Here is a 14,649-nt window from a genome sequence, read left to right as displayed (position 1 = left end):
ACACACACACACACACACACACACACACACACAGCTAAATGCCATAAATGTAAATGTAATGCGCATCTTTAGTGTGATCAGTGTTGTTTTTTGTGTAGCATTATTAGTGTGATGTTTGGGTTTGTGTAGTTTCTGACAGTTATTGTTGGACTGTTGGGATGAGTAGCTGTTAAATGTTTTTAAACCATCTCACACAGCTAGCTAAGTGCTGTTGCACTTACACTCATCATCTCTCTGTCTCCCTCTGTAGCTGTTGTCCAGTATGTACCACCAACGCTCCTCATTGCAAGGGGGTAGGGTTGAAGGCGGAGCTGTGGGTGGGGTAGGATGTGGACAAAACCCATGGGTGGGGCCTATCCAAGAGAAGCTACAGTTGATGGCAGGGGAGATCAGCACTGTGATAGACCAACAGCTGCAGGTGAGCTCTGTGCTGAAACACAGCCACAGAAATGACGTGTTCAAATAGCATCAGATTGCCAGTTCTATTTGCTTCCAGCAGGGGGCGATGGAAACTGTGACTGTCTAAATTTCCTGAATTCTCCCGCATCTTTCTTCATGTATGTGTGTGTGCGTGTGCATGTAGAGCCTGTTGGTGTCTATGGTAGACACGGCGGAGACTGTGTGTCCACACGTAATGCGGCGAGCAAGCCTGAGGCCGGCTCTGATGCGGGCAGGCGAGGGGAGGATGAGTGTGCCGCAGGCCTTCATCAGTAGCACTCTGCTCGAGCAGTCTGGCATCGACATCATCAATAAGATCAGGTGCCTCACATGCACCCACATCCCTTCTGAGTGGCTGTGTAGAGTCACAGTGACATTCTTCACTGCCAAAACCTGATTAGGCTTAGTCCACATCGTAAAAGTGTCTTCAAGGGTCTGTGGTGTTGTTTTCTTAATCATTCATGTTGGTTTAGTAATGTTTGTTTGTTTGTTTGTTTGTTTTTGTTTGTTTGTTTGCTTGTCTCTTAGTGAAATAAAGCTCAGTATGGCTTCGTTCCTCTCTGACCGCATCATAGATGAAATTTTAGAATCCCTCTCTCGCACTCAGCTCACACTGGTCAGTACTTATTTACACACACAGACACACAAGCAGAACAGACAGGGGCCAAGTGTGTGTGTGTGTGTGTGTGTGTGTGTGCGCGCGTGTTTGTTTGTAGGCGGAGCACTTGATTAGGCGTGGTCAACCACTGTTGCATCATGATTCAGAGGAGACTGAAGTTCTGGATGAGGCACAACTGCAACCAGAGAACCTACCCCCACCTCCCACTGACTTACTGGTACACACACACACACACACAAGCCCAGTGTGTAGACAGAAGCCCAGTGCTGTCTGCCATTTGACTCTTCATTCTTGGTTTTCTCCATCTGTGAAGCTGACTCCAACGTCCAAGAGGAAGAGCATTCTCTTCAGGATGGTGCGCCCCGTCTCTGTGGCCTTTGGTAGGCTCAAAACCTGACCTCGCATGAACCCAGGGTCAACAGCAGCATGGTGAAACAAAGACAGTACACCACACTGCATCATTACAAACTCCACAGTACTCTGCACTGCACCCTACAAATGTCACAGTATTCCGCACTGCACCCTACACACTCCACACTGCATCCAGTGAATTCCCTACAATCTTGACTATCTCTGTAAGGTTAGAAGGATTTAGTTCAGGAAGTGTAATACAAAGCTGCTACCAGGGAGCTAATAAAGTTTGACATGTATGCAGTCATTCTGTTCGGTTTACTCACACACCACAAACCATTGGTCTGTTGGTTTGTCACTCAGAGCTGGAGTTTGATCTGGATAAGGCATTGGAGAATGTACCCATCCATATGGAGGACCTACCCCTTCCCCCGCCCCCCACCCCACTGAAGGAGGAGTTAGACAGGCAGGAGAGTGAATGTTTCAGTGATCTTCCAGAAACTGAGACTCCTAAACTCGAGCACATCACCAAACACCGACCCCGCAGGAAGAAGACCAGCCGACCTTTCAGAGCGCCTGTACGAGTTACTATTGTCACACGTTTGCTCGCTCTCTCACTCTCTCACACACACACACACACACACACACACACACACACAATCACATCCTCACTCTCACAATCACCTTCACTGACCCTCACACTCACAAACAGATGCAGTCACATCCTGAATCACATAAACGCTCTTTGTTTCTCTAGATGAGGTCCTGGTTTGTAATGCCACGTCTGTGCTCTGTCATCTTCTCTCCACTAGGCTATGAAGAGTGCTCCTGCAGTGGACCTGGGGCAGAATGAACTCGTGGGAAGACTGGATGAGGGAGTGGACGACTTCTTCGCTAAAAAAGTTACAAAGATCAGAGCTGAGTGAGCCTTAACAACACTGCCGAGCTTTTATCTTTTCCTGTTTCACAGGGTTGCGGTTTAGGTCTGTTCAGGCGTCAAATGAACCTCAGCTTGTCGATCTCTCTATCGCTTTTTCCTCTGTCTGTCTTTCTTTCGTTCTTGCTTTTCTCCTCCAGCTGCACATCCATGAAAGACGCTCTTCAGGAAGGCGAGAGGAAGAGGGAGTCTCGTATGAGTGGTTTCTTTAACCTCATCAAATCGCGCTCATCCACGAGAACTCCACCTGCCAGCCCACACTCGTCCATGCCTGAGACAGCAATGGTTCCCATGGTAACAGTCCCAGGCACTTCGGCAATAGCAGCGGCTCCGCCCATTGTTGAATCTGTCGACGAGTCCGCAAAGACTGGGCTCAAGAGTCCCACCCCCGAGCATGCTCCTGAGCCAATCAAAGCCCAGCTACTAGAGAAGGTCGAACCTTGTGGGCCTGTGGATATGGCAGTAACTTCTGAGCCTAAACGTCAGGAGGAGGGTAAGAAGCCTGATGCCTCACGTGCTGGCCGCTTCAGAGGGCTGCCGGTGATGAGTAATGACTTCCTGGTTCAGCTCCGCGCAAAACAGGAGAAGATGAAAGAGAAGGTGAATTACAGACATGTACTATGTGTGGGTGTGTTTGTGCTCACACACATGCAATTTTAAAAGGGGACAGTTTATTGTGTTTTCTAATGTGTCTATTTTTAATCATTACACAGGCAGCTGAATCCTCATCTAAAGGCAAAGCTGAGACTAGACATGGTTTGTGTTTTACTAACAAGGACAACATGAATTCACTGCTCTTTCCCTATTGGATGATTCCTTTCAGACTCTGATGCAGTTCTTTCTTGTACCAGGTGAGGGCGACACTGGCACTGCAGAGATTCCAGTCCAGAGAGAGCACCATCCAGAGCCTGCATCCAAATCTCTCTTCCCCCATGCTCAACCCAAACCTGCTGCAACTGAACCCGCACCTGCACCTGGGCCTGGGCTTGTTCTCACACCTGACTCTGAGTCCACCCAGAGCTCCTACTTATCTGAACATCCCAGCCCAGACCTCCACCCCAGCCTAGAACACCGTAGTGGTCCCTGGGTTCTTCCCATCCCCCTGACCAGCCCCCCAAGCAGCACCTCCTGCTCCATATCCAGTAAGTTCTAAACAGCTCACTCCAGTGGAGCCCAACTTTGGACCTAGAGGTAAATCACCAAAGGGCTGGTATCTGCTCTTCCAGGACCTGTGCTGGACACTGTTACTTAGTAAATGAGTTATACTCCAAGTGTAGGTTACTTCAAATTTAGATCTTCAAATCAAATTTGACCAGGGGTCGGTTCTGTACCTAGACACAGATTGCATGCTGTGCGATTGATATGTTATTTGCCTGACGCTGCTCAGTAAAACTGCTGTCCGCCCTTCAGATGACGTCTCGGTCCATTCCAGTACTGGTTCCTCCCCCAAGCTGCCTGTAGAGACTCCAGGCCACAAGAGGGAGCCATGTGAGACAAATATGAAGGCGCAGCCACCTGTCAGTCACAGCACAGAAGAGAAGGATACACCTCACTTAGGTACTCCTACATTCTTTCATTTTCCCTTAATCTCTTCAGTTGTTTGCCCGTCTATCTATTTTTGGTTCAAGTTGTCTGACTGCTACATCTGTCTTAATGACCTACGCTACCATGTGGGGATGATTTGCTTGAATTCAACCTGGCAAATAGTAAAATACAGTTTAAAGCAATGCTGTGATCTTTACTGCCTAGTGCCTCTGTGCAGTGTTTGCGTTGCTGTTAACACAGTACCTCCCGTTTGTTTACCAGTGCTGGTGGATGGACTGGAGGACAGCGTGTTTGAGTCTGAATCATTTCCTTCAACCAATCCAGCAGCAGGACAGCGATGCATCTCCCTTCAGTCATCAACCAATCCAGATAAAGAGAAGGATGATCGACAGCGCACCGTGTCCCTCCCCATACCTGGTCTGACCAATCACATCTGAAATATGAAGTTTTCTTGTTCTCTTGTACTGAGAGGTTTTCTTGTACTATCTATATTTTTTCTGTTATCCTTGGATTGTGGTTTACGTGTGTGTGTGTATGTGTGTGTGTTCGTGCATGTGTCCACGCGTTCGTGTGTGTGTGTGTGTGTGTGTGTGTGTGTGTGTGTGTGTGTGTGTGTGTGTGTGTGTGTTTTGTAGCTGGGCTGCCAACCCCACCAGGTTCTCCTTTAGGTCTGGACCACAGCAGTGCAGTCTCCCACAGCCCCGACACACATCCCCAACATGCAGCACAACACACTTGCCCAACACCAACCAACCCTGAGCCACCCAACCTGAATGAAGCAGATTCATAACCAGCAAACTAACCAGGATGACCAGAGCAACCAACAAACTGACCTTTGAACCACTGGTGCAACTGGACATGGTGGTAACTGGGCAGTGGTTAAGGTACTTGACTTGTATTCAGAAGGTTGCTGGTTCAAGCCTCACCACTGCCAAGTTGCACTCCTGTCATAATTGTAAGTCGCTTTGGATAAAAACATCAGCTAAATGCCATAAATGTAACTGGTGCAACAGCTGCAAAGGAAAAATGACTCAGACTCGGATCTCGTTGTTACAGCTGTACTGTGACCAGTGAGACTTGGATCTCTCTGTCACAGATGCACTGCTATTAATCAAACTCAGATCTGTGGTTATGAATCAACAACAGCACAAATGTGAAAATGACATACACATTGGACAAAATCTGCTTTCAGGATCAGATCTTTTCTATTATGTGAAAGAACCATGTGACTGTGATGGACATCATATGTTTTTATGTTTTTATTGACTCATTTTCAAGAGTTCCAGTACCAGTTAAAAGTTTGGACACATCTGACTGAATGTATGTTTTTCATAGTCCTAGAAGCATTTTAATCAAATAATTTCGCCTTAATTTTTTTAATACAAATATGAAAAAAGTGAAAGTTGATTATATATGACTTCATTTCTAAAATAAAATAGAAAAGTAAATAGGTTTCATTCAGAACTTTGGTTCCTCATCATACAAGTGCTTAGCATATGCGAGAATTTCTGCAAGACTAACGGAAAAGCATCCTAAGTGGCTGCCTAAAGAAACTGGTTCAGAGAACCATGTGTGAATCTGTCATCAAAGTAAATAGTGACTTACTTGGCAGTATTTGTTTAACACAGCAAAAGCATATATGTATTATGTCATTGTTTTTGATACCGTCTCTGGTATCAGAAAATACTGTAAATAAACAGCGCACATGTCCAGACTTTTCACTGCTAGCCAGGAGGCTCTCATTCTCTCGTTATCTCCACTCTCATCCCTTTTCTTTCTCTCCCCATTCCGTCTCCCTCTCTGTCTGTCGCTCTCCCCCACTCTGTCTCTCATCCTCAAACAGTAAAATGTGCTCACTCTGTTCTGACTAGTTCTAACCAGGAAAGGGGAGTTCTGGTGTGGACAGAAACGCCCACTGCCTGTCATATGGCCGGTCACGTGAACATGAAACAACCAGCACTGAATTAACAGAATGGTTCACCCAACCTGCTACCATAGCAACGTGTTTTCATTCATTGCTTGTCAGCCACAATAGCATTGTTTTGGGGTGAATTGTCCACTTAACTTGTACGAGGCCGAACAGAATTCTGGCGTCACCTTGTTTTAATGGACAAAAGTCACAAGTTTGTGACTTTGATTTATTCTGACAGAATATTTGCCAAATTAGTTCAAAGCACATTAACTGCCAGCATATCTAATTGCCACTTTTTCAAGAAGACAGTGAAGAAGCGGTACTGGAAGTGAACTGAAATGACTGAAAACTCTGACCATGCCTGTTCAGTGAGACTGATACCCAACCTCTAACAAATGAACTGCCTTTATATATTTAGTTGTTCATGTCAAATGTACGTATTTGTCATTTAGATTTTTTATGCTCTTACATTATTCATTAAGGCAATACTATATATGTTGAGTGTGTGTTAATTTCATTTTATTCCTTTGGTGTGGGGCTATCTTCTGTTTATTTTTTAAAAATACTAGGTTATGAACATATGTTAAGGTATAACAATCATAGAAGTAAGAATTATTGACATATATATTGTGGAAACAAATCTCTATTTCTATGTTCATTCTGTGATGTTTTATATTGAATATAAAATATTTCACATACGTTTATGGTTTCTTTGTTTTCCTGGCAATATTTCTTCATTATTATATATATATATAAAATGAGAAGGACAAAAGCCAAAGAGGACGGTACCCATAGATATATTATATATTACCCATATAAATATGGGTACTGTCCTCTAATATAAATATGGGTACTGTCCTCTTTGGCTTTTGTCCTAACGGCACACGACAGTCTAAATTGCTAGCTCCTTCTTCATTCGTATTAGCTACTTGTATCACCATAGAAAACGTGCTGTCCTGGGTGAGCAGTCTAGTTATGTGGGTGAGATAATTGAGGCAATCACTCACGCCCTCCCTCTGAGCGCGGAGGCGGAGTTACTTAGAAATAGCGGACAGAGGACTCGATTCGAGGAAGATAACCCGACTCACCTGTTGCGTGTCCCTGTCCCACCATTCCGCGTGCGCTCGCCTCCGTTTCAGCACCATGGAGAGCTCTTCTACCAAGCTGGACGCTGCAACCTTTCTTCGGATCTGGAGACTGTTTGATACAGACGGTAAGCAACCTTTTGTAAATCCGCTTTGTAAAACTCACAATATTTAATTATGCTGTGCATTCGTTTAAAAAAATGCACCGCTGTACTTTTTTCTTGTAAACAGCTTGAAACGTTGTTTTACTATCGTAGATAAAGGCTATATCGAGGGGAAGGAACTGGATGACTTTTCCCACCATATTATGAAGACATTAGGGACAACTGTAAGCAAACCGGTCATGTTTTCCCAGAGAAAGTTAGCTGTTAGCTGTAACATATTTTTAAACAAGATTAAATTGACGTGGTGTGACATAGGCGAGTACGTTTATTTGCTTTAGAAAAATCTATATTTCGACAGAATTGACTATTTACATAAGGTAACTACAGCCTTGGCTGTCTTTTGGCTGTTGTTATCGTCTTTGTCGTCTCATAAAGCAATTTGTCTGTCGACCGTAGGCTAATGTTTAACAGAACCAATTAAACCGTAATTAAAACCGAATTATATTTAGCATATAAATAATAGAAATGACCTTAAGGTACCACTTATGTTAGTTACACAATATGTCTTCTTGGGAAACCATATTAAAATAAGTTTCATGTGAAAAGGACAAGATTACGGAGGAGAGACTGCGAGAACTCAGAGACGGCAGCGCGGATGGACTCCTGCGAATCACAGAGGTAGGTTCCGTAATTAAAAGAAAAAAGATGTTTCTTTGCACAAATGCGCAAAGAATATGAACTCGACAAATATATGAACTCGACAACGAACGCTCTCTATTTCTCTCTCTCACACACACACAGTTAGCCACGATCATCCTGACAGAGGAAGAGAACTTTTTATTGCTGTTCCGCAGGGAGACGCCCCTGGACAACAGCGTGGAGTTCATGAGGGTCAGTTCACTTACGAAACCCATGAAGTAGAATTGTTCGCTTATGTAGCGCAATCTGGCTTCTTCACAGAGTCAAGTCCATTGTTTAGCTATTGCTAAAGCCTTAGTTATGACCTGCTCTGTTTGCAGATCTGGAGGCGCTATGATGCCGACAGCAGTGGGTTCATGTCGGCTGTGGAGCTTAAGGTGCGCTGGGCGAAACTTCTGAATACGTTTTCTGAGATTCCCCCAGACATTTGGTCATTTCTATCCAATTCCTCTTCCTGTCACACCTGAGGCATAATCGGACCTCTGCAACCCTTTAGAACCTGGCTGAGGTGCAGAGATGTGGACGTACCAGGGGTCGGCCCGGGGTCACCAGTGCACTGTACGTGGTGCGATACATTAATGTAGGTTGCAGTGCTGTGTGTATGTGCCTCTCCCTTTTCAGAGTTTCCTGCAGGATCTGTTTGAGCAGCACGACAAGTACATCACCCCTGACAAACTTGAGCAGTACACCAACACCATGGTAACAGAACACTCCAGCATCAGGTCACCAAGGAGCTGTTTTTACTCAGCAGCTGTTGATCACAGTACTGATGATAGCCAATGGGCAAACTGTTCTCTCCCCTTCTCCTTCTCTTTCAGATGAAAATTTTCAACAAAAATCAAGATGGTCGGTTGGATTTAAATGACCTGGCCAGGTTCTAGTATTTACTGACCTCTGTGTGTTTTATGGGGTTTATTGCAGTAGGATGTGGTTAATGTTTTTGTGTGCTTGATATGTCTCTGAGTGCATTCAGGGCTTCAAGGATAATTGCTGGCTTCTTCTTCTTCTCCTTTGCTTCCAGAATTTTGTCCTTGAAGGAAAACTTCCTGCTGAAGTTTGAAATGGATGTGAGTGGCTTATGCCATCATTGAAGCTCTAAAAATTAAAAGCTATTTACATAGCAAATATCTGCAAATTTTGAATTAACTGTTGATGAACTGATGAATTTTTATCTGTACTTTATCAAAAATGTAATGAATAATTATTAATTGTTCCAAAAAAAAAAATCTGGATTCTTTATCACTTAAACTGTGATTTCCTCTCTCTCTTTCCCTCCCTTTCTTTCTCTCTCTCACGCTCTCTCACTCTCTCTCTCTCTCACCAGGCCAGCAGTCAAAAGGACAGGAAGGAAGATTTTGAGAAAATATTTGCTCACTATGATGTAGTAAGTGAGAATAAGAGCAAGAGTATATGATTCAGAACCTGTCCAGCAAAGATACACAGATTCCTTCCTCTAACTGTGTGTGTGTGTGTGTGTGTTTGTGTGTGCGTGTGTGTGTGTGTGTGTGTGCGTGCATTACTAGAGTAAGACAGGAGCACTGGAAGGACCTGAAGTGGATGGCTTTGTTAAAGACATGATGGAGCTGGTCAAGGTGATGGATTTCACTTTGCCATCACAGTTACTGCACCCCATTACAGTCTCAGCTGTGCAGTCCATTGTTAGTCACACTCTTATTGTGCATGCTGGAGCTCTCTCTCTTTCTCTGACATCCGTGCTTTGTTCTGTTTCCTCTAGCCCAGCCTGAGTGGTGCAGACTTGGACAGGTTCAGAAAGGCGCTGCTTAGCCACTGCGACGTGAACGGTGACGGAAAGATCCAGAAGAACGAGCTGGCCCTGTGTCTGGGGCTGAAGCTGTCTCCCTGAAGCTGTCTCCCTGAAGCTGTCTCCCTGAAGCACCTACGCAGCAACATGGAACATTCTTATAGGATAGCTGCTAATGCTAACACAAGTCATGTAGCATCCAGCAATACAAGACACACAACATAGATATGATTATTGGTGGTTTTTATATAATACTGATTTTATCCTTTGACATTAAAAATATTCTATTACATTGTGACGGCGACTGAATGACATTACCAAAATTATTATTGTTGTTGTTGTAGTTGTTGTTATTTTGAAAGTAAATACTGTGTTGTATTGACCATAACATCTGGTCTAAATGATCTTTTAAACTTATACATTTTACTGTATCTTGCATGTGGTGTGGGGGTTTTCTTTCTTTCTCATTTCTTGGCTGTTTCTGGTGCTTCAGAGTTGGTAATAGATAAAGGTGGCTTGCTGTCATGCTGAAAAGGTTTAGTGTTTCTTGCTCAAACTGTTCAGAAAGTGAGGCAGGCAGTGAAAGATTGGCCCACAGATTGGCCCACACAAACCTGCTCCTTGAACCTCTGACCGTACCTTCTCTATAGTTAATCCTGAAATTGACCTGTTTTGTGCTCACAAAGAAAACTTACATTTATGCTAACTAACATTTATGCTAACTTTAGTTAAATCACTAAGTCATCATTCAACTGGGTTCAATTCCATGACCTTACCCAAACTTTTTTGAGGGCTTCGAGAGTGAATACTGTTCAATGGAGTAGTCACTCGCTCTGTGATCACACAAAGCAATCTGATTATCTGAGCCCTACAGCAGTCTGATTATTCAAGCCCTAGAACACTATTTAATTGCACCCTTTTTCAAGCCTTTTAGGAAGCAGCATATGTGGTAACAGATAATAGAGTCAGAGTAAATGGACATGAAGCCCGACACGTGTGCCTTTACAGAACCCACCCTGCTGGCAACTAGTGGTTTGCTGTTTTCAGAACCTCTATGTGCCTTTTTCAACAATTAAATGTTTCGTAATGTGTGTGTGTGTGTGTGTGTGTGTGTGTGTGTGTGTGTGTGTGTGTGTGTGTTCGTACGCATGAGCGCCTTTGTACAGATGTCTAGCCCCTTCCTCCTAAGCCTGTGTGTGATAGTAATAATCTGGGGCTACTGCAGCCTGAGTAATGATCATTTGTGTGCCTGTCATTAGCCTCTGGAGCGGGTAGCTGCACTTATATTGCCACTCACGTGGACTTGGCTGCCTATTACTCCTTTGCCTCTCCAGACCGAGAAAAAGATCAAATGTCAAGCAGCTCATAATTACCCAGCAGGCCTGGGTCCAAAACAACAAAGAAGGAGGTGGTTTTCACCCATTTAGTCAAGGCATCCAATTAGACCATTATGTGTTTCGGAATGATGTCTGGGACCGTTACGGTTCTGTAGCTGAGTTGAGCCAGTCTGATTGGTTGCACCCGTAATGTGCAACCGGTGCCAAAGCCCACCAAGAAGTCACTGCTAGCCCTCCTGAAGAAGCTCTGGTTATCTATTTCACTGCAGAAACATAACAGTCTCGTTTCCCCAGATTATTGCATTTCAGTAATGAAAATGTGCAGGCAATACTGTGACTAACCTAAAATGTAATCCCCATGCATAGGTAGTGTAAACACTGTCATTACAGTGTAATGGCATTGTATACAGATTCATAAAAATCTTATAACAACCAAACTGAACTAATACAAGGGCCAAATAAAATACATTGAAATCCAACATTACAGGGTAACAAGTGTTGGTTGTCGAAACCTCACTAAAATACCTGTTACACAGCAGATATTCATGTCATTGTTACAAGAGTACATGGGATACTACAGAGCATCTTTATGAAGTCCAAACTTTTCTGAGATTCTACCAAGAGCCTCATTTAGCAAGCTGTACCATAGCATCAGCATTATGTCATTCCGACACAGCAAAAAAAAAAAAAAACTGAGCTGCAAAGTCTGAACATGATTTCACCCCACAAAGTGTCACGACACATCCTGTTTTCACCAAAAATCTGTCACTTCACAAAGTTGTGATGTGAACTTGACAATCAAAGTTGACAACAGCAGCTTTTATGTCACCTTATGCTTGTTGGAACAAGTGTTTATGTATGTTTAAGTCAAGTGTCATGAAGGGCTTATATAGGTGTTATGTAGCCTTGTAAACCACACCCTTCAATAAACTGTTGCTGAAATTACAGTTTAACCGCAGCCAACAGGAACGGCAGTGTAAGGTCTATGACAGTGCAAACAACTGTGGAAACAAATCCTGAGAGTTAAGTGTTGAACAGCAGGTGGCGGTAATATGAAAAATACGTTCCTCATGAGTTCCATCCATGAGTTCATGAGAGGTCCACATTCCCAATCCTGTGTGTGTGTTTGAATCATGTCAGATCTATGCAGGATGGTAAATCTCTGAGAGCTTTCTTTAGAATTTTGTAATGATTCTGAACCACTTCTTCTGGAAAAAAAAAAATGTAATTGAGGTGAGCGTGTTAGAACAGTTGTTGCCTGGTCTATAGAGGGGAAGAGAGAGCATTATGGTAGAAAAGGTGGTCAAGGTATGGCCTTTGAGCGAAGCTCTAGAAGTCATGAGGAAGATCTGAGCACTGAGAACTTCTTCAGATATGTCTAGAGAGACCTGCCCCCTGAACATTACATAAAAGAACAGGCTGAGGTTTCATAGCTGAGCAGTATTACAGAAGCCACAGAAGAAATGCTGATTAAAAATGCTGATTATTTCAGAATCTCAGAGCCAGTGCTTACATATGTGCCCTTTGTAGGCGACTCTCAGGGTAATAATAGTAAATGCAAGGAAAAGCAGAATGCTAGTAGTACCAAGGACATGGGGTCAATTCCCAGGGAACACACACCTCATACTGATACGTATGTAAACCAGTCAGGATGATAACCTCCTGTGTGTCACCTCACAATAAAATGACCTGCTGTGTGCTGTCATGATGAGTGGTTGGGTGAGGAGAATTGAGGAATCTGGCGCCCCCGTCTGGCCATTGTCACATCTAACACCCAGATCAATGAATACTTTGGAGGAAAATTGTTCTTCTAATGGAAGACACGTGTGGCAGTTAATAATCACATGTTTGTATTCGAAGTTTATCTTTGTATACATTGGGTGTTATTTATTTTCTTCACCGACAGTATATGTCTGTGCGGTGTCTGTTTTAAGCACAATATCGTGTACTGTGCTTAAAACATAGACCACAAAGACATATAAACTCTGTTCTTTTTGGAGTTGTTATCATTTCTGTGTGTGTTGCAGCCTCTAAAGGTCTGTGACACCAGCAGTGTTCTGCTCGCCTGACTGAGCTGGACTCTGGCATCCAGGAGGCTTTTCTCATGTGCTCTCCAGTGCGGGTGCTGTAACTCCATCTGTTCACTATCCACCATGCATTGCAGCATCCAGAATTTTATTTTTTATTTTTTCAATGCACTTAATTGACACACACTGTTTTTCTGTGGTAATACCACCTTACTCTCTCCTGGACCTCTTACTTATCTGGCTGCTATATTCTGGACTTCATTATTTGCATGTCCACACTTATATTTACAAATCTTCATATACCTTATATATATATATATATATATATATATATATATATATATATATATATATATATATATATATATATATGAATATATGCTTGTGTTTATACAAGGATGTCTGCCTGCCTGTGTGATTGTGCATATGACTGCATGTTTTAGGAGTGTATGTTTATGTTTAACCAATGTCAAAAACACTTGACCAATAAATCCTGATTCTGATTGGCTCAGATAAAGCTGTCACATGACTGTGCCAGTCCCATCAGATGCCACTAAAAACAGCTGCTGCTCCTCCTCCGTCTCTTCATTCCACCCACTCCATCCGCCTCTATCTCTCCACTCCACTCACTGCTCCGCCTGCCTTTCTGCAATCCACCTGCTGCTAAGCCTCCATCTTTCCCCCTCTGTCCACTGCCCTCCAATCACTGCTCTGCCTACATCTTTCACTGACCGCAAGGTAACAGTCACACCAGAGCCAAAACACATCAGTCCACACTGATATAAAAATAGCACAAATTGATGTTCACCCCAATCTATTTTCACCATTTGTCTGTATTGTTGTTTAATATGTGTTATTTATTCTTTTTGTACAGTTTGCAGTACATTTACCTGACACTTTTATCCAAAGGGACTCACAATTGTGATTGAGTACACTTTGAGCAATTGAGGGTTAAGAGCCTTGCTCAAGGCTTCAACAGTGACAGGACTTGAACAGGCAACCTTCTACTTACACGTCAAGTACCTTAACCACTGAGCTTCCACTACCATCGAGGATTTCAACACAGGACTTTAAATCGACTTCTCCTGTCACGTCCGAGACCACTGACCTGGCTGGTGTTCTGCGTCTCCCCCTCTACCTCACCCTGTGGTATCACCGAGGTATCACTGGATGTGGGGAGACACATCTGTCTGTGGCCTGGACCCCGAGAGCATATAATTGGTCCTAAGAAGGATGGTCTTGTTTCCCTCTCCCTCCATCAGTCAGTGCAGTGCTGGCCAGACATGGGTGTCTGTTAGGTTGTGTATGAACTAAGTATTTAGTGTTTTCTTTCAAACGCATATAGGTGTCTTCTACAGCAACTTGAAAACACAAAGTGCTTGCCTTCATGTGTCTGTGAGGAAGCACGAGTGAGCCCACCCCCACCCTCCCAGGTGGGTAGTTACGGTGTGACAGAGGGAGACTTAACTAGTGGGCTGGAATTGGCACAGACTAACTTGGAAGACAATTAAATAAAAATAAGAAAAAGCACAGCAACTTATTTTTGTTGGCATTCTTCTGTTCATGTCAATTTTTTCCATCTTGATTTCTCTCTTTTTTGTGTTTATAATGAATACCTTGGTGATATTTTGCTTGGTGGAATGCACCAGTGTATTGAGGCAGTAGAGTTTTCACTCACCCACTGTGATCTCTGTGAATGCTGAGTCATCCACTGGAGGGGACTCTGTCTGCCTGACCCTGCCATGTACAAGGCCTCTGAGCTGCCTGTCACCCTGCTCGAGGTCGAAAAACATCAAAGAGCCTTGAATCGTGCCTACAGCAGAGCCAAGCAGT

The 14,649-nt window shown here is 43.6% G+C and overlaps 2 protein-coding genes across 2 annotated transcripts in view; both read left to right on the top strand.

Moving 5' to 3' along the window:
- Nucleotides 1–4,831, top strand: part of LOC113586029 (F-actin-uncapping protein LRRC16A) — a 25,830-nt gene extending 20,999 nt beyond the window's left edge. Inside the window, exons 26-38 of the mRNA XM_027023883.2 lie at nucleotides 251–418; nucleotides 584–759; nucleotides 967–1,054; nucleotides 1,155–1,274; nucleotides 1,371–1,437; nucleotides 1,772–1,986; nucleotides 2,221–2,330; nucleotides 2,486–2,945; nucleotides 3,059–3,101; nucleotides 3,197–3,487; nucleotides 3,756–3,902; nucleotides 4,152–4,307; nucleotides 4,526–4,831. Coding sequence (XP_026879684.2) covers nucleotides 251–418; nucleotides 584–759; nucleotides 967–1,054; nucleotides 1,155–1,274; nucleotides 1,371–1,437; nucleotides 1,772–1,986; nucleotides 2,221–2,330; nucleotides 2,486–2,945; nucleotides 3,059–3,101; nucleotides 3,197–3,487; nucleotides 3,756–3,902; nucleotides 4,152–4,307; nucleotides 4,526–4,680 — 2,196 coding nt within the window. The 3' untranslated portion in view covers nucleotides 4,681–4,831. The remainder of the gene's footprint in view (nucleotides 1–250; nucleotides 419–583; nucleotides 760–966; nucleotides 1,055–1,154; nucleotides 1,275–1,370; nucleotides 1,438–1,771; nucleotides 1,987–2,220; nucleotides 2,331–2,485; nucleotides 2,946–3,058; nucleotides 3,102–3,196; nucleotides 3,488–3,755; nucleotides 3,903–4,151; nucleotides 4,308–4,525) is intronic.
- Nucleotides 4,832–6,871: 2,040 nt separating this feature from the next.
- Nucleotides 6,872–9,986, top strand: LOC113586048 (secretagogin-like). The gene is made up of 11 exons (XM_027023901.2): nucleotides 6,872–7,015; nucleotides 7,145–7,215; nucleotides 7,598–7,669; nucleotides 7,793–7,882; nucleotides 8,011–8,067; nucleotides 8,312–8,389; nucleotides 8,509–8,564; nucleotides 8,712–8,757; nucleotides 9,015–9,074; nucleotides 9,214–9,282; nucleotides 9,426–9,986. Exons 1-11 carry the CDS (start codon nucleotides 6,946–6,948, stop codon nucleotides 9,552–9,554), a joined length of 798 nt encoding a protein of 265 aa, XP_026879702.2. The 5' UTR covers nucleotides 6,872–6,945; the 3' UTR covers nucleotides 9,555–9,986.
- Nucleotides 9,987–14,649: the final 4,663 nt, after the last annotated feature.

Source organism: Electrophorus electricus, chromosome 2, assembly GCF_013358815.1.
Source record: "Electrophorus electricus isolate fEleEle1 chromosome 2, fEleEle1.pri, whole genome shotgun sequence".
In the NCBI taxonomy this organism is placed as follows: domain Eukaryota; kingdom Metazoa; phylum Chordata; class Actinopteri; order Gymnotiformes; family Gymnotidae; genus Electrophorus; species Electrophorus electricus.
This window is presented reverse-complemented; position numbering and strand designations above follow the sequence as displayed.